This window comes from Abrus precatorius, unplaced genomic scaffold, assembly GCF_003935025.1.
Source record: "Abrus precatorius isolate BTA unplaced genomic scaffold, Abrus_2018 Scaffold2, whole genome shotgun sequence".
NCBI classification, from domain to species: Eukaryota; Viridiplantae; Streptophyta; class Magnoliopsida; order Fabales; family Fabaceae; genus Abrus; species Abrus precatorius.
The window spans coordinates 27,251,610-27,276,073 of NW_020874362.1; the positions used below are offsets into that span (position 1 = coordinate 27,251,610).

The 24,464-nt window shown below is 30.8% G+C and overlaps 2 protein-coding genes and 1 non-coding gene across 5 annotated transcripts; all 3 read left to right on the plus strand.

Annotated features, from left to right (window-relative positions):
- The first annotated feature begins 77 nt into the window (after positions 1-77).
- Positions 78-12,108, plus strand: LOC113858143 (uncharacterized protein At4g22758). Of its 2 annotated transcripts, XM_027490635.1 has the most exons (4): positions 78-88; positions 8,172-8,174; positions 10,649-11,338; positions 11,446-12,108. In XM_027490635.1, exons 3-4 carry the CDS (start codon positions 10,930-10,932, stop codon positions 11,628-11,630), a joined length of 594 nt encoding a protein of 197 aa, XP_027346436.1. In that variant the 5' UTR covers positions 78-88; positions 8,172-8,174; positions 10,649-10,929; the 3' UTR covers positions 11,631-12,108. The 2 variants fall into 2 exon arrangements, with proteins under 2 accessions (XP_027346436.1, XP_027346435.1); XM_027490634.1 differs by lacking the exons at positions 78-88; positions 8,172-8,174 and having other exon boundaries at positions 10,544-11,338.
- Positions 12,109-14,256: 2,148 nt separating this feature from the next.
- On the plus strand, positions 14,257-17,197 carry LOC113858509 (histone deacetylase HDT1-like). 2 transcript variants are annotated; one of them, XM_027491191.1, is made up of 9 exons: positions 14,257-14,392; positions 14,803-15,085; positions 15,575-15,603; positions 15,694-15,732; positions 15,806-15,987; positions 16,182-16,253; positions 16,338-16,428; positions 16,733-16,859; positions 16,972-17,197. In XM_027491191.1, the coding sequence occupies exons 1-9, from the start codon at positions 14,368-14,370 to the stop codon at positions 17,030-17,032; spliced, it is 909 nt and encodes a 302-aa protein (XP_027346992.1). In that variant the 5' UTR covers positions 14,257-14,367; the 3' UTR covers positions 17,033-17,197. The 2 variants fall into 2 exon arrangements, with proteins under 2 accessions (XP_027346992.1, XP_027346991.1); XM_027491190.1 differs by having other exon boundaries at positions 15,566-15,603; positions 16,972-17,092.
- Positions 17,198-22,288: 5,091 nt separating this feature from the next.
- Positions 22,289-22,371, plus strand: TRNAL-UAA. Its single transcript has one exon. It is a non-coding gene; the product is annotated as a tRNA-Leu (tRNA).
- The last annotated feature ends 2,093 nt before the right edge of the window (positions 22,372-24,464 follow it).

The window sequence follows — 24,464 nt, forward strand, 5'->3', positions numbered from 1 at the left end:
TGCTTGGATTTGCTTATTGAAGCGGTTAGGGTGTTATCGGGGAAGGAGGAGTGTGACTCGGAGGAAGAGTTGAGAACTCGGAGAGCGCGTGGAGAGAAACGCAAGGAGAGGTGGGTGGTTGTCGATTTGTACGGTGACGATGTGGCGGAGGAGAGAGAACCTGTGGTGCGGTCCAAGAGAGGGAGGAACCAGGCGCTTCCATACCGCTTCAGAGACTCCGTGGTTGAACCGTTGAAACGCTCCACGCGTCCCCAAAGACCGTCGTCAACCTCGCATCTCAGTAAACGACTTCTTAGGTCCTCAAAGACCGTCGTCAACCTCGCGTCTCAGTAAACGACTTCTTAGATCCTCGCCCACAACGTAAAACGGTAAACCTTGTTCTTTTCTATTATTTCAGCAAATAAAGCTATTTTCCACGTCATCATTATAAAAAATAAAAACAAAAGTCTTCCGGACAAAAGGAATAAAAAAAAAAAAAAAACAGAGCTTCCTCCCAAAATGACATTGTTTATGATCATATTTCGCGGTCACCGGTCAGTATAATTAAGTGGTTGTTTTACTTGCTTGTAACAGGATATACCTAGTATTTGCATGTTGTCGTGTTATGTTTTGTAGCGTAACACAAGATTATTGTAGTTATAGAGTTCAAGGAAGAGAGTTAAGAAAGTGAATACAACATCTTAGGAAATAATGATAAGTTAATAACTTTTGTTATTATTGTTTTACTATTTTGACGCGACAATAACGAACATAATAAGCAAGACTATGAAGAAACAAACTTTTTCCCACTCGCTCCTTGGTTTTGTCCTTTCCTTACTCTCTTTTGTTTTAACTTTTTAATAATTAATCAATGACACTTTTGTGTGTTTTTTATTGGTGATGCTTAAGGATAGGTGTGAGAATGTAGCTAATATATTAGTTTCATTCTTATGAAGCATGAATGTATGAGTATGATGGTACGTCTTTCACTCAGTTTGAAGTCATCACCTGTACAAGCTGCGAAAGTAGATCTGATTAGTTCTTCGGACATTACTTCTATTTATTTGATCTAGAATAACAATGTATCTTGTCGGCTTCAAACTTGAGATACAAAGAAGCTGAGGTAGAAGGATTTTTATTTTTGTTTTGGTTGGTGTTGTAGAAGGTACTGCTTCTCAGTCTGCTGTAACTTTTAGTTGTGAACAGTGCAGATTGTAGTTTAGGGAATTGAATTCAATGGTTTATGTTGTACATGTGATGTGATGTGACAGAAGAACGGGGTTATCATTTCTTTCTTTGAAACGTGGGTGCTCTTAATGCTTTCTCCCAGGTTTTACTCAACCAACAGTTCCACTCGGAGGCAATGAGATTAAAAAATAGTCCATTTGATTCATTGCTAATTAACAGGATAAAAAATGATCAAATTTTATGAATTTTAGTTTATAGTTTTAGATTTTAGTTAATTGATATCAGGTAAGTCTGTGTTACTTTAAAAATGATTAATAAAATAATTTTTTTTTAATTTATACAATATTTTACATGATAAGAAGTTATATATCTATTATTTTATAGAAAATTATAGTATCTAATATTGTAAATGTATTACATTGTATTAAATTCTGTAATTCTTAATAAAAATATTAACATAATTTTTTATCCTTTACAATGGTACATCGGTAAACAAATTTATTTTTAAAATATTAGTTAATTTCCATAAACATTGTTTAATTGTCACTAATAGATTAAATTAATTGGAAAAAACATAAAGTATGCATCTATATGAGTTATTAAATGTAATATGTAATGGTTATAATTTGTGCTGGTCAGAGAAGGGTGAGAGAGCCACTAGAAGAATATCTGAGTTTGTTGTGTGGAAATTGTTCATGAGTGAACTGTTCCGGCCCCTATTAGAAGTGAATGCCAGTGATAAGGTTGAATTGCAAAGTCATATTAGCCATCATACTTTTTTAGAAAATTAAGCTATCCAATAATCATTAGAAAATTTAAAATGTTGATACATTAATTTTTAGAAAATAAAGAATTTGTGAAGTTAGTCTTAAAAAGTTATTTCATATGACTCCTTTAGTTCTTGAGAAGAGAAATATGGTGACATTTTATAATTTTAGAAGTCTAATTAAGTGATTAATATTTTTGAAAGGTTAAATGATATGCAAAATTAAATATTTTAATAAAGAACTTTAATAGTCACAAGAAGTAAGATTTTCTTATACTAGTATAAGTTTAAATTTTTTTATATTTAATCTGAACTTTTTATTTAATTTATATATAATATATTATAATTTATTACTTTAATGTCTATTAAATATAAGTTAAATGAAATGTTCAGATTAAATGTAAGAATTTTCAAAATTACACTAATGTAAAAAATATTTCTTTCAATAATAAAAGTTTTTTAAAAATTATTGTCATACTCTTTTAATCAGGATAACCTCTAATATTTGGCTCAGCTCTCTTAATCTAACAAATAAAATTTAACATAAGACAAACTTTACTTGAAAATAATGGTGTTCTTCATTCATATTAGAATGATCACTTGTATTTCATTAATTTCTTTGAGTGTACAAGTTTAAAGTATGACAAAAGAATATTGATTACCTATTCTAATGATAAAAAGAAAAAGGTGGAAATTATCAATTTTTTTTATAGGATTAAAGCAAAAGCATAATATTAACGCATTGTTCCTATATTTCTCGTTTAATTAGACAACCATGGAGGAAAATAAAATTTAGACATGTTTTAAAGTTGTACAGTAATATGTAAAGTTGTCAATAGTTACTTTTTAATTTTAAGATAAAATTTATTTTTATCGTTTAATTTTTTTAAATTTTAGTCTTCTAACTTTTTAAAAAATTTTAAATATAAAAAAATAAAAATGAAAAGAAAGAAAAAAAATGTTATATCAAAATGTAAAAAAAAATAAAATAACATACCATATACGTCGCATAAAACGATAAAATTTTTTATAAAAAAATAATTTATTTAAAACTTTTTAAAAAGTTAAATGACTAAAATAAAAAAAAAAAGTTAAAAAACAAAAATAAATTTTATCTTAAAATTAAAGAAGAAAAAAGTTTTATTTTTATTTTATAATAAAAGTTTAAGAGAAAATAATAATATTTTAGTTAAAAGAAAAAAAAAACTATTAAACTCAATAACAAGAGACTTACATTTACCATTTATTTTACTTTAAATAAATAAATATTTTAATGTATGACTTTTCATATATATATATATATATATATATATAACTTTATCTTATCCCAGCAAAGACAATGTAGCACGTTTGATACATTCTAAATATGTGCATCGGTGGAGGGGATTACGAGATTTGTTAACATAAACCAAATAAAACAAAAGATTGTTAAGATTTGTCACTTTTATTTTACGAATTTAAAAAAAAAATTCTCCTCTATCTCCGCCTCTAATATTCCCTCCACCAAAAATGCCAATCTGGAAGAACGAAAAAGCCAGAACCTTGATGACAAAGGAGTCCTTAACTCCCCCATTATCAAAACGGACAGGCAAAACAGTGGGTAAAGAGACGAGAAAGATTTTTATTTTTAATTTGTAAAAGAAAACTAATTTACTTAAACAATCTTATCAGTTAATTTATTTAAATTTAGTAAAAAAAAGTATTTTTCTCAAACATTTTAAACATATAAAAAATTTGAAATTGTTATTACCCTCCTTCTTAAAAACCATATTTAGATGGAGAAATTATATTTAACATATCCTGTGATTCAATCAAATTATATTAGATACCTTCATCTATTTTTCATTATTATGGTGTAGGATAAAAAAAGGAAAAAGTATCATATAAAATAGGTGTGTAAAATGAAGTAATTTTTTTATGTGAGAGAAAAGAAATAAATCTTAATTATTAGATTCATTTTTTAATAATAAATAGTTAATATTAAAAATACTAACAAGTGTCTTTGCGATATTGTTAAATTATCTAAAATAAAATATTTTCATGTAAAATTTTTTCCAGCGTACTCCTCTCTCAGTCATAAATCCAAATTTCAGAAACAAAAATCATTTATCAGCCTTCTCTTTACATTAATGATATATTTTTTAGAACGCTCCCAGTTCTTCTTCGTTTTTGTTCTTCACTAGCCCAATAATCTGTCCAAAAGGTGTACTAAGCTCAAGGGCCCAATAAACCTATTTTTAATTTTGCAATTTTATATGAAAATCAGTTTAATAATGTAAACATAGTAATTTTTACACATACTGGAATTTAGAGTTTAAATTAACCTCATGATGTAAACATGAATTTAAGATTATTGTTAATTTTTTAAACTTAATTTTAAGGGCTGGAGCTAATAATTTGTCAAAAACAAATATATTGAAAACCTTAAAATCAATTTATTTTCTAGAGCATGCTTGTTTTTTTTTTAACGAGTTTTTTTAAAACAAAAAATACACGTTTGTTTTTTACTATGTTTCATTTTAAAAATTTATAATTTTTCTTTGATTTCTCATTTTTTTACAAGTCTCTTGAAAAAAATTTCTATTCGTAATTGATAATTGTTTTACTTTTTCATATGTTCATTCTATTAGTAATTTGTTTTTTTTTTCTCTCTCTAATAAAACATATAGTTAATGTGGATGATGATATAGCATTTATTCTTTCAATTTTTTTTTCTATTTTTAAATTTTAAAATGGAAGTACCAATGGAGTTTTGGGGTACCTTCTATTCTTTTATTTTGTCCCTCAAACTTGCCCTGATCACCAACTGGACATCTCACAAATTACGTGATAGGTTTATTCAAGCAACCACCGTTGAACAAAGGAGATGATGGGGACCCATAGAAGGCCAAATTAATACCAACCCATTAATTAAGACCATACCAAACTTAGAACACCAATAAACAATCATTTGAAACCAAACATATTACGAATCAAACTTTTGATTCGGTTCATAATAATTGATACCCTAATTTGATTTGTAATAATCCAAAGTACCAATATGTAGTTTTGTTTGAGACTACTAATTATAAGATTGATCCGACTTTGACTATGAGCACCATCAGGCAGCTACTCAGAAAGAGTGCCACTTCTTGTAGAGTTGCGTCTATATCATATTAAATAAGTTGTAGTATTATAGCAAGAAACGGCTAATTAAAAAAATGGCCTTATATTAAAATTTGCAATTTTGAAAATTTGGACATGAAACTGAAATGGAGAGTGAAATTTTATCTAAAAGTTGGCGTCATGTGAAATTTCACAATCTTGGAAACTCGACAGGATACCGAAATGATTCGCACTTTTGAATATTTTAAAGCTTAGATTAATTGCTATTTGAAAGCTTTCATTACGATGGCGAAGGGCAAAGAATGGCGGCTTAAGAACTATGAACAATCAACATTCAATCTATGATTAGACCATGCTTTTCTTTCTTAAAGTGACTATTATTTACTACAAGAACAATTTTATTACCTTTATTCTCACTTAATAAAACTACCTTTCAATGTGTGTCTTAATAAAGTGAAGTGTATAGCAGAAAGCTTTTCAATGGAAATATATACCTTGGAATGAATCAGCAGTTTGAAATGGTCCATTTCGGATTGTAGCTCTTTGTTGAATTCGTGTTGCATTCTGTTGGAAAAGTTTGCACTATGCGTGTAGCAATAACTCCTCCCCATATAGCCATTGTGATTCATTCCAAAAGAAGAGTCAAACTTATATAACTTTTCTTTTCGATAGATCCACAAACAAAATATTTGCATTTCGCAATTAACATCACACTTTATGCATATAAAAATAAACATCACCAATATTTGCAAGTGGCTTATCCATCTATGCCAGCGATGTTGGACACCATGACATGAACATAACATGACATGGGGGTCCACGGGTCACATTGACGGCATTCCTCATGCATGGGTCCTCGAACACATATATGGCATAAGATTCATGCATGGGTGAAACACCAAAACCCCAATCATGTAGGAGGGATGGGGAATTGAGGATTCAGTGTATATCACATTAAGTAGAATGAGAGCGACTTCAGAGTAATAGTTAGAAAAAAAAAGGGTAGAGTTTGAGTAGCCAGTGGGTCACTCATGTCTTTGAAAAGTAATCATTAATTTGCAAATGTACATTTATAGATAGTAAATTTCAATTTTAAATTAGCTAATGTATAAATTAAATATTACATTTGCAAATGTTTTCATTACAATATTATACATGTTTTCAGTCCAATAATTAAAAAAAACATTTATATTTAATTTATTTTTAGTATAAATTTAAAGAAAGCATAATACTTTTTGTAATTTTAATTGATATAAAATAAAAATTCAATTCTAAAAAAAACTAAGTGTATTTGAAGACGACATGGTGAAATTCTAACTGATTAGCCTAAAAGAGAAAGATGTTTATAGAGGTGAAAATACAGAGATTAAAAGAGAAATATGTTTATCTAATTGTTATAGTTTTCATATGTTTATAAAAAATTTCCAACGTCCTCTGTTATCTAATTATACTATTCAGATTTATTTATTTTTTCTATTTAAAAACATCCCACTCAGTCGTTAATCAGAATCTGGATGTTGATATTCACATAATTTTTTAAACAAAATACTATTACAGTTTATAATATTATATAATTGTTTTGAATTTTGTGATTTTTATATTACTTTCAAGTGTGAAATCTATAGTGTGCTTTTGGTAAAGAAATTTTAGTATTTCCATATAAGAATAATATATTGTTTATAAAATAAATTATAATTTTTTATTTATATACTTCGGCGTAAAATTAATGTTGATAAACTCTAGGAAGGAATTTTGAAGCCTCTTTAAATTAAATCAATAAAATACAAACATGTGTATATCATTATTTATATTACTTTTATATATTAAGATACACAAAAATAAGAAGAAACAAAATTATAAATTGTAATAAAATAAAATATTAATTTTAAAAATATATTATGATAAATAATGCAATATAATTATGATATTATAAGATTAATTAATATAACTAATGATTAAAATATTAAATCAAGTTTTTATAACATATATTATGAAAATATATTCAATTTGAGCAAAAAAAAACACCTTATATTATCTCACTTTTATTTATAAAGATACATATAAAAATTAAATAAATAGCACCTTAGTATAAGATAATTATGACATGAAATATTAAACGAAGACATGATAAAGTATAATATTGGGTAATAATTGAAAACTAGTTAATGTAATTAATATTTGCATGAGAATTGTATTTTAATTAAAATATTAAAATACATTTTACAAATATATTTTCAATTTGAATGTAGGAAATTTTTCATAAACTACTTTGTTTTTATATATATAATTTTGCTAAGTATAATCGGCGGTGAAAGAATCTTACATTATTGAATGAGATTAAAATAATAATAATAAAATTATAGGTTTAAGCTAAATATTTTAAATTTTAAATAAAAAATAGGAAATTTTTAATAATACATAAATTCTAATTTTAAAAGAAATATCAAAACTATTTACTGCATTTTCTTAAATAATACATATAGTTTTCTATATATTTAATCTTTTTATAAAAAAAATATAATTTTAATTTTATTCAAAACATAAAAAATATAATTACATGCATAAATACATATACCACTTTTTATTTATCCGTTATATTTATCCGTTAGTTTAACAGTTAATTCTAACAAACACTTATAATTCAATAAAGTCAATTAAAAAACATTTTAACATTCAGCTAATTTATTATTTATTTTTACAAATATAAAATGTTGATGTTTAGCAAAAAAAAAAACTATTTAATATTTTGTTTATTTATATGTGATTAAATTGTATGCTCCCTTTTTTTTTTTTAAGAAAACAAGAGAAAGCACTTCTTAACAACATGTGAATTCCAAATTAAAAAGATAGAAAATAGGAAAATAAATTAAAGCTGGTGAATCCTAGTGTAGACTGTAGAGCTACCAATGTATGATAATCCAAACACTTAAAACAAAATTTGCAGAAACAATCGTGAAGGCCATCGACAAAATTAAAGTTCATACCTTGGCAAACACTTTTCTTTTTTCGTGACAATAAGTCGTTGATTTGATCATTCTATGGACATTGTGGCATCCCACCGTCTTTGTCTTACGTATAATTAACCGTCATCACAACCACCTTTGAATAATTATACACCCTCGTTTATTTGCAGCTTGTCCATAACTTAGGCGTGCAATGAAATAGCTTTTTTCCAAAACAGTGTAAATATTAAGTCCACTGTGGTGGTTTAAATATGAAAATCTCCAGAGAAACAAAGATGATTTGATGTCCCTAAAAGTGAGGTCATTAATATAATAAAGTTTAATAATTTTATAAATTATATATTTGTTAGAAGAGTTAATCTGATATATGCTATGAATATTTTTAATTAAATAAATTTAATTATTTCTTATTTAGTGTATGACAGTAAATACAAACATGGTCATATGTATTATCTTACGTACATTCGATAATCCTAAGTTTCAAACCCTGCCAAACCTTATCCTGAATAGTGGCAAAATGTGCCCAACACAATTGCCATAACCATTTCAGCACAAGAAATCTTGGCAGCTGGCTGGGGAGGCTACGACTGCATGAGCAAATGTGGATTGTTGAAAATTTTAAGAATCATACGTAAGAAGCCCGTTTTTTGATATCTGCAAGATAAAAGGGTCCAGAATTTGGATAGAGATTCTAGTTCGAGAAGGTGCTATTGTCTTAAATTTTGATCAAATTAATCTGAAAACAGTAATTTGTATTTGATAATGATAATTTAAAAGTGCTATAAATTACATTCAAACTGGAATAATATGTTTGGATTTGTATACATATTTATTTTAATTTTATCAATTATTATTTTTGCATTAGATCTACGGTTAAACAGGCATTAAATATGTATTATGAGTCCCACGTTTAAAATCAATTAAAGCTAAAAATGGGTAACTATCTCATAATTAATTAATTACAAAATTAATCTTAAAAATCGAAAAAATTTAACCAAACAGTCACGTTACCGTGAACATGATTTTGATAGGTTTCCAAACATGTTACTTGCAATAATGCAATAATAGAGATTGGGAAATGGAGAAGCAGGGAACCAACACTGCCCAATTTTGGACTCTGTTATTGTGGTCCAGATAGACAGAGACAATAGTTAGACGAATTGTTTCCTTCCTCTCATATTCTTGCTTTGCTCAAAATTTGACTATCACCTCCCCACTTGCATGTCCATTGTCATAAGGGTCGATGTCCTTTCTGGGCCATTATTATAAGGATGCAATTTAACCGCCATGAACACACATTAATATAAATTGTAAATGGGTTTTTTTAGTGTGTACTAAAAAACATATAATAAGAAAATAATAATAATAAAATTTTATAAACGTTACATAGTTTAATACATTAAAAATCATATATTAACATTCAATGTTGCATTTTTTAAAATAAAATATTATTTGTTAAAAAGGAGAGCAAACCCTTATTTCAAATTTCCAAATGTAGTGTCATTATTTTGACTCTGAAGATTTTTAACCGAAGTAGCTTGTCCTTGGTGATTGTTAATTTTAGAAAAAGTAAACATTTTTCTTTTAAAATATTGACAAAGAAAAAAGGTTATTTTGTTAAACAAGATAATGCAAACACGTACTAATTTAACTTCTAACCATGTGACTGTGAAGTCCTCAAAAGTTGGACAAACACAACTATGAATGGCTTCAAGTAAGCTAATTCCTCCTTGTTCTGTCTTGCGAAAATTTATAAAATAAATGTATCAACAATAGATTTAATTATAACCAAAGCCAAAGCCATGAACTGGTTTAGTTAATTTAGCTAGAGAAACCATTAAAAAGTTGTCCTTATTTATGTACCACTATACTGTCATTCAGTTTAAAATTTAATTAAGTTTTGTAAACTATATATATATATATATATATATATATATATATATATATATATAAATAAGAAGACAATTAAGCTTATGGTAGCAAATGAAATTTATGCACGAGAGGAGTGTCGAGTTGAAGCATGTGGATGAGATTTAAGTAAATTGATTTTATTTATTATTGGGCAAGATTTTTAAAGGATCGATCATTGAGGAGTTGCCAGTTACGGCTAATATGACAGATCTAAGCGAATGGAGACGGTTCAAATTCTAACATGGTCCGTTGTTTGTGAGTTATACTTATACGTGTGTGTTCTCCGTGTTTGCCGTGGAGCTTCCATCCAACCGCCCAATCTTTCATCTTTAAGCAACCAAGTTTTTGTTATTTTTTAAAAATAATCAGTGTATATAGTTAAAAATATATAAAAAAATTCATTAATATTATTTCATTATAATTCTGGTCCACTGGACCCATCACGAAGCATCGCAATTTTCTACACAAGCCTCCACGTGTTCTCGTGCACTTCCCCTCACTCAAAGGCAAACCACGCTATGGCCACAGTCAATCACGTCCACCCACGTGTCCACGCAGCACCAGATTACCCCTACCTCCATTCTCATTCCAAACCCTCTCTATAAATCTAACCTGACCCCAAGCCCAATATAACCCAGCACTCATTTTTATGTATATATAAAAAAAAACACCTCAGTTTTCTAGTGCGCTACACCCTGCTACTTCACCTTATAAAATCGCCGACACATTGAAACAGAGTCTAACCCTCTTTCCTTGGCTTTCACTCTATTGGTTCTATTTTTCATGCCTGCACTGGCGTATTTACGGTTATACCCTTCTGGTTATGATAGCTTCCAATCGGCGTGAGCCACAGAGCCGAAGCTCTTCTCTAGCTCTCGGCTTCCCTCGCCTCAGGTATTTTAGGTACCGTCGATTGAGGTACAGAGAAAGCCATCTAGCCAGCCGATCAGAAATTCGTTAAATTCCAGCTTTACCCTTCTCTGTAAATATATATATTTTCTTTTAACGGTTACTTCCATGCCGAACTCGAAGAACCACCGTAACGGCCAGTTTGAGAATCACCGGCGGGGGAAGTTAACGGAGAGATCATCCTCTTTCTACGGTCACACGCCGTCGTCGTCGTCCGCCATGGCCGGCGCGCAAATCCGGCGGCCGAAGACGGTGCCGGACCTACTGTCAGACAGGAAACGCGTGACCACGGCGGCCGCCGCGGAGGTTTTCCCTAGACAGCCGCCGAAGTTGTTGCTGAAGGTGACGACGATGGGAAGCCTGGGACCGGTGCAGGTGGTGATGACGCCGGAATCAACGGTCGGAGATTTAGTGGCGGCGACAGTGCGGCAATACGCGAAGGAAGGTCGCCGCCCAATCTTGCCGTCGAACGACCCTTCCAACTTCGACCTCCATTATTCTCAGTTCAGCTTAGAAAGTAAGCTTTTGTTAATCCTTAGTGAAGAAAGAAAAACAAATAAATCAGAGTATATTTTATATATTTATTTTTGTTTGAATGAAAAACTAAGATGTTTTCGGGTGCAGGTTTGGATAGGAAGGAGAAGCTAAGGGATATTGGATCTAGAAACTTCTTTCTGTGTCCGCGAAAGTGTGGTGGTGGTGGTGATGGTAATGCAACGACGCCGTTTGCTTCGTGTTCCAGAGAGGCTGAGAAAGCGAGCAAGGGCGGTGCGTTTGGTTGGTTAAGGTTCATGGATTTCTTACTGTGAAAATGATTCGAGGAAAGTGTGTTCCGTTTGGCGCTGCCAAACACTGTTATTAATTTGCAATCATTTTGATTTTTTTTAATTCGGAATGAATGTAAAAATAGGTGGGCCATTAGTTGTAGATTTGTGGGCATGGCAAAGCAACGCCGCATATTTGTCTTTATGAGATGATGCTCAGATTCTTATCTTTATGCTATTTCGTTCATTTTTCTCTTTTTTAAAGAATTTTTCTGCCTTTGTTTTTTGGTCTCTGGCTCTTTCTTTACCTGCTGCATGCGAAGCAATTCCATTGCGCAGGTATGAAATGGTTGTACCTTCTTACATAATCAAAGTTAGTGACGTTGATATTTACGATTCCATGAGTATAATTTATTCTTGCTCTGTACTCCATCACTTTACTTAACGGGAGTGGACATGTTGCAGTTCACGCTACGCTACTATAATATGTTGTGTGTGTTAAGTTTTTGTTTATTTCTCTCACAGATATTAATAAATATAAAATTAATACAATTGTGCACCCGAGAAGCTTGTCTTCTTATTCTGTAGTTGCTTTTTATATTAAATTTTTATTTTGTTATTTCAAATTTAATTTGATTTCATTTCATTTTAATATTATTCCGTATATTACTTCTGACTTTTACTCTCACATTGTCCTTTATCAAAATTATGCCCAAAGCTCTAAAATCACTACAAAAGAATTGTCATTTGTTAATTAGCATTTTGTTACTATATATATTGTTGAATAATAAAAATGTAATATAGATGTTATAAGTTTTATATTTACAGTATAATGCATTGTGTCAATAAATAACTTTGTCAATAAAAAATGTTGACATATAGAATCAATATATAATATATAAATATTAGTATAATACACTATCTGTTAGTTTAAATCATTCAAATTGATACTAATAATTTTTTTTTGTTAAATTAAAAATACATTACTATAAACTACCTTTATATTTAACATTTTTTATAATTCATGACTACATTTTTAGTGACAAAAAAAGAGTAGTTCCTAGGTCCTAACCCGGCCAACTCAAGGTAAAATAGGTATTTTTTAAGTAAACGTTTAGGAGAAAATGTTCAATACGATCAATTCGGACTGAGTATTGAATCTGTCATCCCTCGTGAAACTCAATCCAAGCCTTGCACAATTCGATTAAAAAAAAAAACTTTTCTTTTTCTTCACTTTTATTTATATATATTTCTTTCATTTCAAACAACATAAAAATATATTCATTTACTAATCGATTCCATTCTATTTATTTTTTATACTGTTTTAGTTTTTAAAACTAATCAAAGTGTAACATATTTTTGGTCAACAAATTTTAGCCCTTGAAACAGAGCAAGCGTTCTTCAGTTCTCGACCTGCATGTATTTAGAGGTGGGCAACACCTGAAGGCCTACCAGAAACTAAGGTAACCAATTAAATCCGTTTCTGACCGAACAAAATCGTTAATTCCTCAAACTTCTAAGACTATTGTTTTAATGCATCCTGGTTTTCCTTAAAACAAACTATGGATAGATGAGTGTGGGGAAAGGAACCTTCCATGCAAGATGGGTGTACTAGCACAAGTTAGAATTCAGATTTTAGAGTTCTGTAGCAAGTGAATTATCCTCCTAACCATATGGGTCAGAACTCTTCCTTCGTTCCATGGCTCGTTGAGTCTTCCCATTCCTTTTCATTCTTCTCTTGTAAAACATCCATAATCATATAGGGAATTTTATTCCAAGCTAGAATAGAGCAAGAAAGAGTCCATAGAACAGAGTCATAACTGATCAAACCACCCGATCTTTCCGTATAAATACTCAAACCAAAAATTCAAATTACCTGATAACTTGATGGTTAGAATCGCCTAAAAATTTAAGATAGTTTGTTTACTTCAGTTCTAAATTTTATTGACCGAATCCGACCATTGCCCACCCCTACATGTATCTGTGATTGCATGGCCTTTCTACTCATTGAGGCTTATGCCTAGTATTTTATATTGGGTTTAAACCTTTGGGTCACTTAATCTAATTTTTTTGTTGAAAAAAGGGTTGATCCTTAAAAAAGGGGTGTTGTTAATAGTAAATGTTTTAGTTATTTTAAAAATAAACAATAAATAACTTTATATTTTTTGTAATATTTATTTATCAAACTTTTAGATATGAGAAACTTTATAAATATCATTATGAGTTGAATCTACGTTATGCCATAAATTTTAATTTTTTAATTTCGTTTTTATAATAGATGAAATTTAATTATAAAAAATAAGTTTTATCTATGTAAATAAAATTTGTAATGACGTGACAAAAAAACTTAAACATAAAAATTATTTTAAAAATATATTATTTTAATAATTTATTTTTTTAATATTAAAAAAACACAAAGCCCTTGTTTCAACCTGTAATTTGGGCTAAATAGAGAATGGGCCCAACAAGTTATTGAAGACGGCAATAATTGAAAATTTGCTTTTGACGAAAAAAAAGAAAGGTTGATCAAAGAAAAATAATATTATAGAAAAAATGTAAAAACAAATATATTAGACAAAATTAAATAAAATAATGATTTTTATTTTTCCTTAAAACAAAAAAAAAGAAGGAAAGAAGAGGAGGAAAGCCCTAAGAGGTGCCCTGAGCAACATATATATATATATATATATATATATACTTTTTGAATAAACCCTAAACCCAATTTCACTGTAATCGAGCTTCTCTTCCTCTCGCGACTCGCTCTCTACGTTGTTCCTCCCAAATGGAAGTACCAATGGAGTTTTGGGGTACCTTCTAATTTTTCTTCTTTTTGTTCCTTTTTTGTTTTCAGTTTTTTCTTCTTCGACGTCACTTTCTAATTTTTCCAATCTTCAAAATCTCGTTCATTTCTCTTCATTTAATGTTTTTCTTACCTCACAACAGAACACTTATATAGCTATATTTTCCGTCCGTCTTCATATTTCTCCTCGATAACAAACATAACGGATTGCTGTTTTTGTTGTGATTATGTTTTCATTTCTCTCATTTTATATTTTCACTACTGCAAAATTATTATTTAAATTAGGGAATTTAATGTGTTACTGTGTTTTAGTTCTAGATTGTTCTTTTAAATTGTTAGATTAAAATTTCATTGCTAATAATTCTTGGCTGCTGAATTGTGACAATGTAATGTATCATGTGTTTGTTTGGAATTTAGGTGTTGAGGTGAAGGTGGGTCAGTCTGTTAAGATAGACCCAGCGGAACCATCAAGTGGATACATACATGTTTCGCAGGTTGCACTTGGGGAGGCTAAAAAAGACAAAGCAAGTGAACCTGTGGTTCTGTACTTGAAAGTTGATGACCAGAAGTTTGTTTTGGGAACCCTTTCTAGGGATGATATTCCTCAACTATCTTTGGATTTAGTTCTCGACTCGGAGTCTGAGTTTTCCCACAATTCAAAGAGTGCCAGTGTTTATTTTTGTGGATACAAAGTTCTAACGTATCCTTGATATCACACTCTTGATTTATTATAATTTGGTTTGCCCCATTTTGGTGAAACAATGCCTTTAATGTTCCACATGTGAGATTGTTTCTGGATTTTTATTTTTATTTTTCATTTATAATAAGTTTAGACTCATGTTTGAATGGGTATGAATCCGCATTAACTTACTGTATGTTTGGATTTGCATAAAAATTTGGTGAATGGACGTTTAATTGCTAAAATAAAGCCTGTGAAGCGTTAAAAATATGCATGTCTTTAGTGTTTTAATACCGGATCAAACACACATTTCAATACTACTATTTGTAACTTTTCTGTTGGTTCTATGTTTACAAGTTTTTGAACGTGTTTTCAAACTCACATTTCATTTAAAGGTTGATTGAATTTGTTCATGTGATAGTTGTGTCAGTATGGCATTTACAATTAATATGCATCACTGCTTCATCCTTCATGTTTCCTTAACTTCTGATGTGTTCCCTGTGGCACTAGTGACGATGGCAATGTTTCTGACTTTTCTGGTGAAGCTCAATTGTTTCTATTAAACTTGTTATTATGTTTTAATTAAGTTGGTTTCTCAAACCTTGTTTTGTTTTGTATGGTTTGGACAGATAGTGATGATGATCTTGCACTGAAGGGCCAAGATAATGGTAGATGTTTCCTCTTATCATCTAAATTTATTGTTAGCTGTGCACATTATTAAGTAAGATAATCTTCTTTTAGGAAAACCTGAAATCAAAGCTGAAGTTGCAAAAGTTGCTAAAACTCCAAAACCTGTTCCAATGGTTGGTGCATCAGCAGAACAAGTCAAGATTGTTGATCCGAAGAAAGATGAAAAGGATGAATCTGATGACGATTCTGATGATGAGTCTGCTGATGAAGATGATTCTGGAAGTTCTGATGAGGTATTTTTGTCACTCTGGATTGGAATCACATATTTATGTTATTTGTTTCCCTGTGTGTGAGATGTCAAGATGCATTCCTGTAATCCATTTTCCACAAAATTAGAAAATGATGCACTTTTCCAATTTTTCTTCTTCAATACTCTTAAATTCCTTGTTGATTTTCTTGTGTAATACTCCACTATCCATTATTGTAGATGGATGCTGATAGTGACAGTGATGAGGACAGTGAGAGTGATGAAGATGATGAAGAGACCCCTGTTAAGAAGGTAAAGGTAGCGCCATTATATTATGTTTCCCTTTTTTTGTCATATATGATTTTCTTATGTTGTTTGTGACTTTATGTTTTGAAGGTGGAACTGGGAAAGAAGAGAGCCAATGAGTCTGCGTCAAAAACTCCAGTTCCCAACAAGAAAGCCAAAAATGCTACTCCTGAAAAGACTGGTGAGGCTATCATTCGTGTAGTTCTTTGGATTTTATATTGAATTTTGTCCCGTTCCTTCATTATGTTGTCCAAGTCTATGCGTATACTTTCTTAAGTAAGTCTTTTATCGATGAATGTTAACATATTGAGTTTGTACCAGACTACCAGTTGTGGACATAAAAATAATTTATTTTACATATCATTCTGCTTGTTGAGGGGCACATGTTAATGCTTATATTAACGACTGTTAATTTTTAATGTGTACTCAATGTTTAACTTACATTGTGCACTTGTCATTTTTTTATATTAAAATTTGTGTCGTAGATGGTAAGAAATTTGTACACACGGCAACACCTCACCCCATGAAGAAGGGTGGAAAGACGCTCAACAGCGGTGCAAAGGGCCAGAGTCCCAATTCTGGTGGACAACTATCTTGCAAAAGTTGCAAAAAGTATGGTTTTCTTTTTCGGGAAATAGTAACAAATATTACTTTATCTAACCTCAAATAATAGTTTATGAAGTTAATATCATGAATTTTGACCTACATTTTTTTGTTTGTCTAGATCTTTCACTTCCGAAAGTGGTCTGCAACAACATAATAAAGCTAAGCATGGAGGTCAGTAACATTGCATTTTACATGCCCCGATAGAAATTTTCCTTGTGAGGAATGTCGTTTATGGCGAATTTGGAAATTTGTTTTGACGTAGCTGAGCTCCTATATATTAGAATTGCTGCGTTTAATCCTTGTTTTTTAGTCGTTTAATCGAGTGCTTCCAAAATTTTGTTTTGACGCTGGGTGCTTTGTTTTTTCCATCGTGTTGTTAAAGTCTCTTGCTAATCTCATTGTTATCACTTAGCGACCAATTAAGTATAGCTACGACTTGCGCCTTATAGGATGGGCATATGCCCCCTATATAAATTACTTTCTATCTAAAAATATTTGAATAAAAATATGGATATGGAGATTTTGTGTGGAACAAAATTAAAGATGAGAGTATGATTGTTGTAATTAAAAAAATTAGAAGACTAAATTCGGATAAAAGTTTATCAGGAGACAACATTGCGCTTTAATCTTTGTAGAGGACGAAAAATATATTAAAAGTTTCATTATCTATTTGGCTATTGAATGTTAACTATCCGAAATTACATTTCTTGTTACGTAATAGTAACAGATCTGGATCCAGATCCAGTGCAATTAATGCAAAAACTGGATGTTCGATTTTATTTTAAATAAGTGAAAATAGACTTGCTTAAGTGAAAATTTAGAAAATGACACTTTTTTTTTTATGTAAAATTGGCTTTAAGTTAATTTTTTTTTAGCTTAAGCAAATTATGTTAGTTTAAGTGAATTTTGTGTATTTGAAGATATGAAAACTAGGTATAAGAGATAGAGAGAATTGAGAAGGGTGGTGGTGGAGGGAGAGGAGGGTGAAGAGTTTGAGATGGAGCAAAGAGGGAGATATAGGTATGAGGTAGAGTGGTGGTGGAGGGGGAGGAGGGTGGAGAGTTTGGAATGAAGCAATGAGAAAAATATAGGTATGAAATAGGGTGAGAGTGAGAAGAAGAAGAGAGAAGTTGAGCATGGAGTGAAGGGAAGGAGTTGGAAGAGAAATAAAGGAGTTAAATTGTAAGAGAAGGAGGAAAGTTGAATATGGAGGTGAAAAAAAGTTGAAAAGAGAATGTTAAGCAAGAGGTGAAGCAAAAGAGAAGATTGTGAGAAAAAATGCAAAATTTACTTCAGTTAACATAATTTGTTTAAGTAAAGTTAACGTAATTTGTTTAAATAAATCTGTAAAATTTGTTTAAGCCAATTTTAAATAAGAAATTTGTCATTTTCTGTATTTGCATTTTTGCTTATTTTTGTATAAGCAAAAATGAAACTGAACATTGCTGGGCTCTTTTTATTCCCATAAATACTGGATAACTGAATGTATTTGATTTGAAAAAAAAAAACTGGTAATTTAAACATGATCAAACATAAATAAAAAATACTAATATATTCTTATGAAATAGAACTAAAATGATATAAGATCAAAATGTCATTTTTGATTACTCCTTTCTGGTAACGTATATATATAATATCATTGTTTTTGCGTTACTGTGTAATGTATTTTTTTTAATTATAAATTAAGTAGTTTTGTTGCGATGTATCTTTAAAAAGAAAATACACTTTCACTTCAGCAAACACAAAATTTAAAAAAGAAATTTGCTCCCTTTTCCTAATTAGATTTCATTAGGAGTCTCTCTTACGAAACATGTCAACATTCTAATTATCATAATATTCTATTTTTATTTCTTAATTACGTAATATTGCCTTGTTTGACAAAAGGTTCATTTATATACAATAATTATATTGTAGCGGGTATAGTTTAGTGGTAAAAGTGTAATTTGTTCCATGGACCCTTTAATAGTTAAGGGGGATAATAGTTAAAGGATCCCGCGTTTGATTCATATGCCGATCGAAAACTAGAAAATTTGAGTTAACTGGATTCGTATCTAATAGTAATCTTTTATACGTAACCCAATTTGCCTAAACAACGAGTTGGATACTGTGTAGAAGTTGTTGGTTATTTTTTGGTTTTTGTTATTTTTTTGTTGTTGTGTTTGTTATGATATTTTTAAACTTTGGGTCTATTAAATACTCTCTAGATTATATTAAAATATTAAAGAATATTTGTCTTTTTTAAATATATTCTTAACTCTATTACTAAAATTAATGGTTATAATTATTTCACACATACGATATAAATTACTAATTTTATTACAATATTCGTAAACATGAAAAGATTGGATATACCTATCGTTTCTTTTAATATTAAAGATTAAAAAATGTCTTATAAATAAGTCACTAATTTTATTATTCATTAATATGAAATTAAAAATATTTTAATATTTTATTAATTTACAACATGTGTTAAAAATTAAATATTAAAAGATATTTATATTTTTTTAAATAAATTATCTTCATTTTTCATCACTACAATATATCATTAATTTCATTTTACGTGAAATGATATTCATTAACATTTATAATTGTTTAAACATTAATAATTTTACTTGAAATGACATCAAATATAGAATTTCTTTTCTATCTTTTTTTTCCAAAGATTGTATTAAGAATGAAAGAGAGTCGAACTACATGAAAGGGAGCCTAAAAACCAGGGCCCAAGGCAATACAACAATGCCATTAGAAAAAATACAAATAATCGACATGCTTGCCTCACAATCTACCCCAGATTGAGCTTACACACCACATAATCTGTAAGACCGATGTGGCTAACTCCCGCTGGGGGAATATTAGAGACCCATGCAGGCCTTAGGCTGCCTCGGATAAGTAGTGAAGCAACGAGGTGAGCAGCTTTATTAACCTCCCTCTTTGTCCAAGCCAAACCCACTTATCGAAATCTGTTGACAAGGATTTGATGTCATGGATTATCGGAAAGATATTGAAGCACTGGGAATTATCTCCGCATGCATTAATGACCTCCACGTTATCTGACTCAATGATAACATCATTAAATCTAAGGTTGATAGACAGGACCATAGCCTCTCTGATTGCCATTGCTTTTGCTACTATGGGAGAAGGAGCGAAGACCGTTCTTCCTAGACCCATCTGGACATTAGCATGATCATCTTTTAATGTTAGGAATAGTGAAAAAGGTTGAAAAAAAAAAAAGGAATGATGAAAAATGATTATGCACTGTTCTTCTAGTTGATACCAAGAATGAAATCAATCTAGGACAAGATAATTTTTGTACGGGATAAAACACTACTCAGTCATTTTCTGCACCCTTTCGGTTACATTAAAATAAATTAACAAGTTGCTGAAATTTTCTAAGTCTGCTTGGACTTAGAGAGTATGCTTAATTCCTTCTGGTTGAGTTTAGTTGGCCATGTTTTATTGATTTGATTTCTTGTCTTTAGTGCAAGTATAATGGCACAAAGAGGAGCACACGAGGGAACTTTGGCTGATCAACACCGACACCCTCGGCTAGACCGAGTGCCAGAATTGATTGAATCACGTCCTCCCCCAGCGGATGTTCCCCTTGCCCACACCAAACCCTCTTGGCATGCCTCGTCTAGTTCGAATGTTAATAACGAATAATTTTTTTCGTAATGAGGTTCGAGCAACAAAGCTGATATCTTCTGACTTGGTGTCGGAAGCTGGCAGGGCCCTCTTGGATGGGCAAGATAAAAGAACCAAGTGAGAATGGTACTGTGAATTCCAAATCCGAGCCATGGTGATGGCCCATAACTTGTTCGAAACCAACCAATTGCTGGAGATGGAGGTGACCCAACTGAAACAGCACCTCAAAATAATGGAGGATCGGGCTCGGGCTGCCGAGGACCGATCTCAGGTTGCTGAGAGTGCTGAGAAGGCTAAGGGTTTGGAGTTAGTCGAGGCCTTGGCGAGGGAGCAGCGAGACAAGCAAAAGGCCGAGAAGGACAAGGAGGCGTTCATTGACGATTGCTATAGCAAAATTATTGCTGAGCACGAGGCTGGATTTTATCATGCTGTTAGGCAGGCAACCGAATTTTGCGAGGTTCCCGTGGACTTCCACTTCGATTTGAAGAGGGACTTCTTTCATGTGGAGTTCTTAGGTTATGACAAAGTGGCCGATGACGTAGAGCCCGATACCAAAGCTCCTTGCCAGACTCGACCAGAATCTACCAAAGAGGTTGCTACCCATTTTGAAGATGTCGACTTGGTTGAAAATGTCACTGCGAACCAAAATTAGTGAGATCAATGAGTTATGTCGAGGGAGGGTATAGTTAAATATTTTTTGCTTTGTATTTCTTGGGCCATTAGTGCTCTTTTTTGCAGTCTCTTCGGACTTTAAATGCCTTTGAATTGAATAGATAAGGTTTCTTTTTCATATTTGACCTGTGAATTATTTGATATCTCTAAAAATAAGGTTTAAAATAAATAAGTTAAAGCCGATTAATTGGATAATTTAGTCTTTTCTTTATTAGTTCATCATTTTAATTAACTTGTTAATTTATTTTAACATGAATGCTCCTTGTCCAAAAGTGAGGCTGAATAGGTGTGGGTATTTTTCGTCTTTAGTCCTTAGGTGAAGTTGATGAAGTATTCAGTTTTCTTTTTATATGAAAATGATAGGATATTCAATTTCTTTTTTATGTAAAAATAACTAAGTAGTATCTTATTCAGAACACTTGTCCCTCAAGTTCGAGGATGGATAATGTAAGGGCTTTGAATCATGGTTTCAACAACTTGTTAATTTAGTTTAATATAGCTGAAGGGGTGTGGGTTCTCCTTGAATACTCTTAGGAGATATTCGATTTTATCGGTCATGTTAATTTGGCTTAAGAATTCAACTTTTTAATAAGTTTAGATAATATATTACTAAAGAATTTGAATTTTAAGAAATTAGATTTTCTTCATTTTTTTATATGCAATACGTCTTATTTACATTCATACTCAATCAACATAATGTAAATCACTGTATTGAAGAAAAAAGGATACCAGCAAAATTATAATATATCAATTTGCAAATGATATTTGCATACAAATTGGTGGGTAATGGTGATCGGTGTCTCCGACAGTAAAATAGTGCATCCATGCAAAGGCCAAATAAACCATAGCAACGAGCATACGTGATATAGTGAATGACAATAATTATTGTTCCTTGGTAAAAACAAAAACAAAAAGAGTCAATACATAATAAGAAAAATTATGGTATCTTGGAAGCCTAAAATGCAGAGGAAAACAAGAAAGGGCTCACTACTTTGATGCATTCTATCACTTATTACTATTTAATAATGCATAGAACGACCTTTGGTTAAAATTATCTCAGAACAGAGGAAAGTATTCCTGAAGCCTTTAGATTTAAATTATATTGAAACATTTATCAAGCAGCTGGTTTGCCCGAGTGGTTAAGGGGGAAGACTTAAGATCTTCTGCACATAAGTGCGCGTGGGTTCGAACCCCACAGCCAGCAATTTTAATCGATGATTTCTTCATTTTCGTTTTATCGCTAAAGTGGGCTTTTATTTTTTTTCTTATCAGTAAACTGGGCCAAGGTGATGTGGCTCAATTAATTCCTTAACTCCCGATTGCCCAATATGACAGCTTAAGCGCTCTATGATTTATCCCGGGCATCCTATATTTCTGCATCACTCTATTAAAATCGTAATACAATTGCATTATATATAAGCCATTTGATATAAATAAAATATTTTTAAATTGTAACTTGATGGTTACAAAATTACTCAAACCATTAGAAACTTTTCAAGTAATTTTTGGGAGAAATGGGATAAAAATAAGGCTTCCATGGTAGTCATCCTTGTTTGAAAGTTTTTGAATGAGTGAGGATGATTTATAAAACTTTAAAAATTTTCTTAACTTTATATTTTAAATTCTTCCAATTTGGAGAGTTATGTATTAGTACTCATCCCTTCCCCTCTCTTCTCTTACCCTTCAAACACTTTCTTCTCCTCTCTCTTTAAACTCCCAAACAAAGCCTAAAAGAATTCTCCTAATATATAATAACCAAAGGACAAGTTTGTGTTCTTAAAATTTAGTTCATATAATTTAAAAGATAAAATAAATATGGAGAGTATAAATCAGTTGGTAGGAAACTGTTTTATGTTAATCAGTAATTTTAAATTAAAGTTTTGAAAATATAGTTGGATTAACATTTAAGAAAGAACTTTGTTACGTTTATTAATCTTGCCTAATTCGAGTCCGAAAAAGATAAATAAAACCAGTAAAAAAAGATAAAGTGTAATTACAAATATCAATAATTAAGATATATTTTAGTAACTATAATTTTTATATATACACATAGATTTTATCATAATCTTAATTTTTATGTTTCAATCATAATTAAAATTTGAAGTTACCCATTAAAATATATTTTTATACTTTTAAGGAGTCATATATTAAAAATTCCCAGTGTTAAAGCCAATTGGGTTACAAGAGTATAGCATTTCTTGATATTCCTCGTCTTCTTCCAATTTGGGAGAGAGGCAATTTTTGGCTCAACACTCATTTTTCGGTTATGGTAGAACGATCCCTTAGTGGGGTCCTTAACAGGGAATGATTATTGAGACAGAAAAGGAAAACGTGAAAGTAAGAGTATTTACATGTACACTTCATTATTCTCACTTTATGTGTCCACTTCTTCTACTAATATGGGATATATTAGACAAGCTTCTTTATCACCACACGTATATGCAATTTTCGCACTATTGCTGATTATATAAGGTTTTAAGTATATTTGTAAGTAGCAAAAAAAGAATCATAGACACCCACTTAAAAAATACAAGGAAATCCAAATGCAAAGTCATTAGTAATTATCATTTATCAAATATACAAATGTATAAAACCTAAAAAATAGTGCAGTGCTACAATAAGGTCAAGATGCTCACAACTAGGTGTTTATCAATAGTATAGCATCATTGTTGGAGACTGGGAGTGTAAGATTTAAATCTGTGTTGAAATTGAAAAACCATACAATAGTACTGAAGGAATCTTATAACATGGAACAAAAGTTGAAGGTCCAGCTTGAGAAGAAATAGGGTTAGCGTTGAGAATGAATACCACGTAAAAGCAAAATTAAGTTGGCACTTTGACCTTTGTTTTATATCACCAAGATAAGCTTTTGAGAAAAATCTTACCTTGAAAGTTTCTATCAAATAAAGAGCACAATCATTGTGATATACCCTTTTAACTAAAGGGTAAAAATTATGTAGGTCCCTTCCAATGATCTTAAGAACCTTAATTTGATAGCACCCATCTTATTATATTAGCCTTAATATACCCTTATGAGCCTGTGAGGACAAGGATTGCGTGTCTTTACAACTTTCCCTCTGCCAACAAGATTAGAGAGTAATTTAAAGGGATATAAAATAGGGGAAAGGTAACACAGATAATGACACTTCAGCTTGAAGTAACCAAAATGAAAATTCATGATTCTTGTCATCACAGGTTATATATGACTGAGCATCAGGCATGAAAGTATTCCTAAAAGGGTCACTTTGTTATTTTTAATCCTTTGGTGAAACCCAAAAGGATACTTTATGTCAAAAG

Bases quoted from the DNA above. Each gene is read 5' to 3' on its own strand.
- LOC113858143 (XM_027490635.1), top strand. From the start codon at position 10,930: ATGCCGAACTCGAAGAACCACCGTAACGGCCAGTTTGAGAATCACCGG. The intron at 11,339-11,445 runs GTAAGCTTTTGT...TTTCGGGTGCAG, and splicing joins TTCTCAGTTCAGCTTAGAAA to GTTTGGATAGGAAGGAGAAG.
- LOC113858509 (XM_027491190.1), top strand. From the start codon at position 14,368: ATGGAAGTACCAATGGAGTTTTGGG. The intron at 15,733-15,805 runs GTAGATGTTTCC...ATCTTCTTTTAG, and splicing joins ACTGAAGGGCCAAGATAATG to GAAAACCTGAAATCAAAGCT. The intron at 16,429-16,732 runs GTGAGGCTATCA...TTTGTGTCGTAG, and splicing joins TGCTACTCCTGAAAAGACTG to ATGGTAAGAAATTTGTACAC.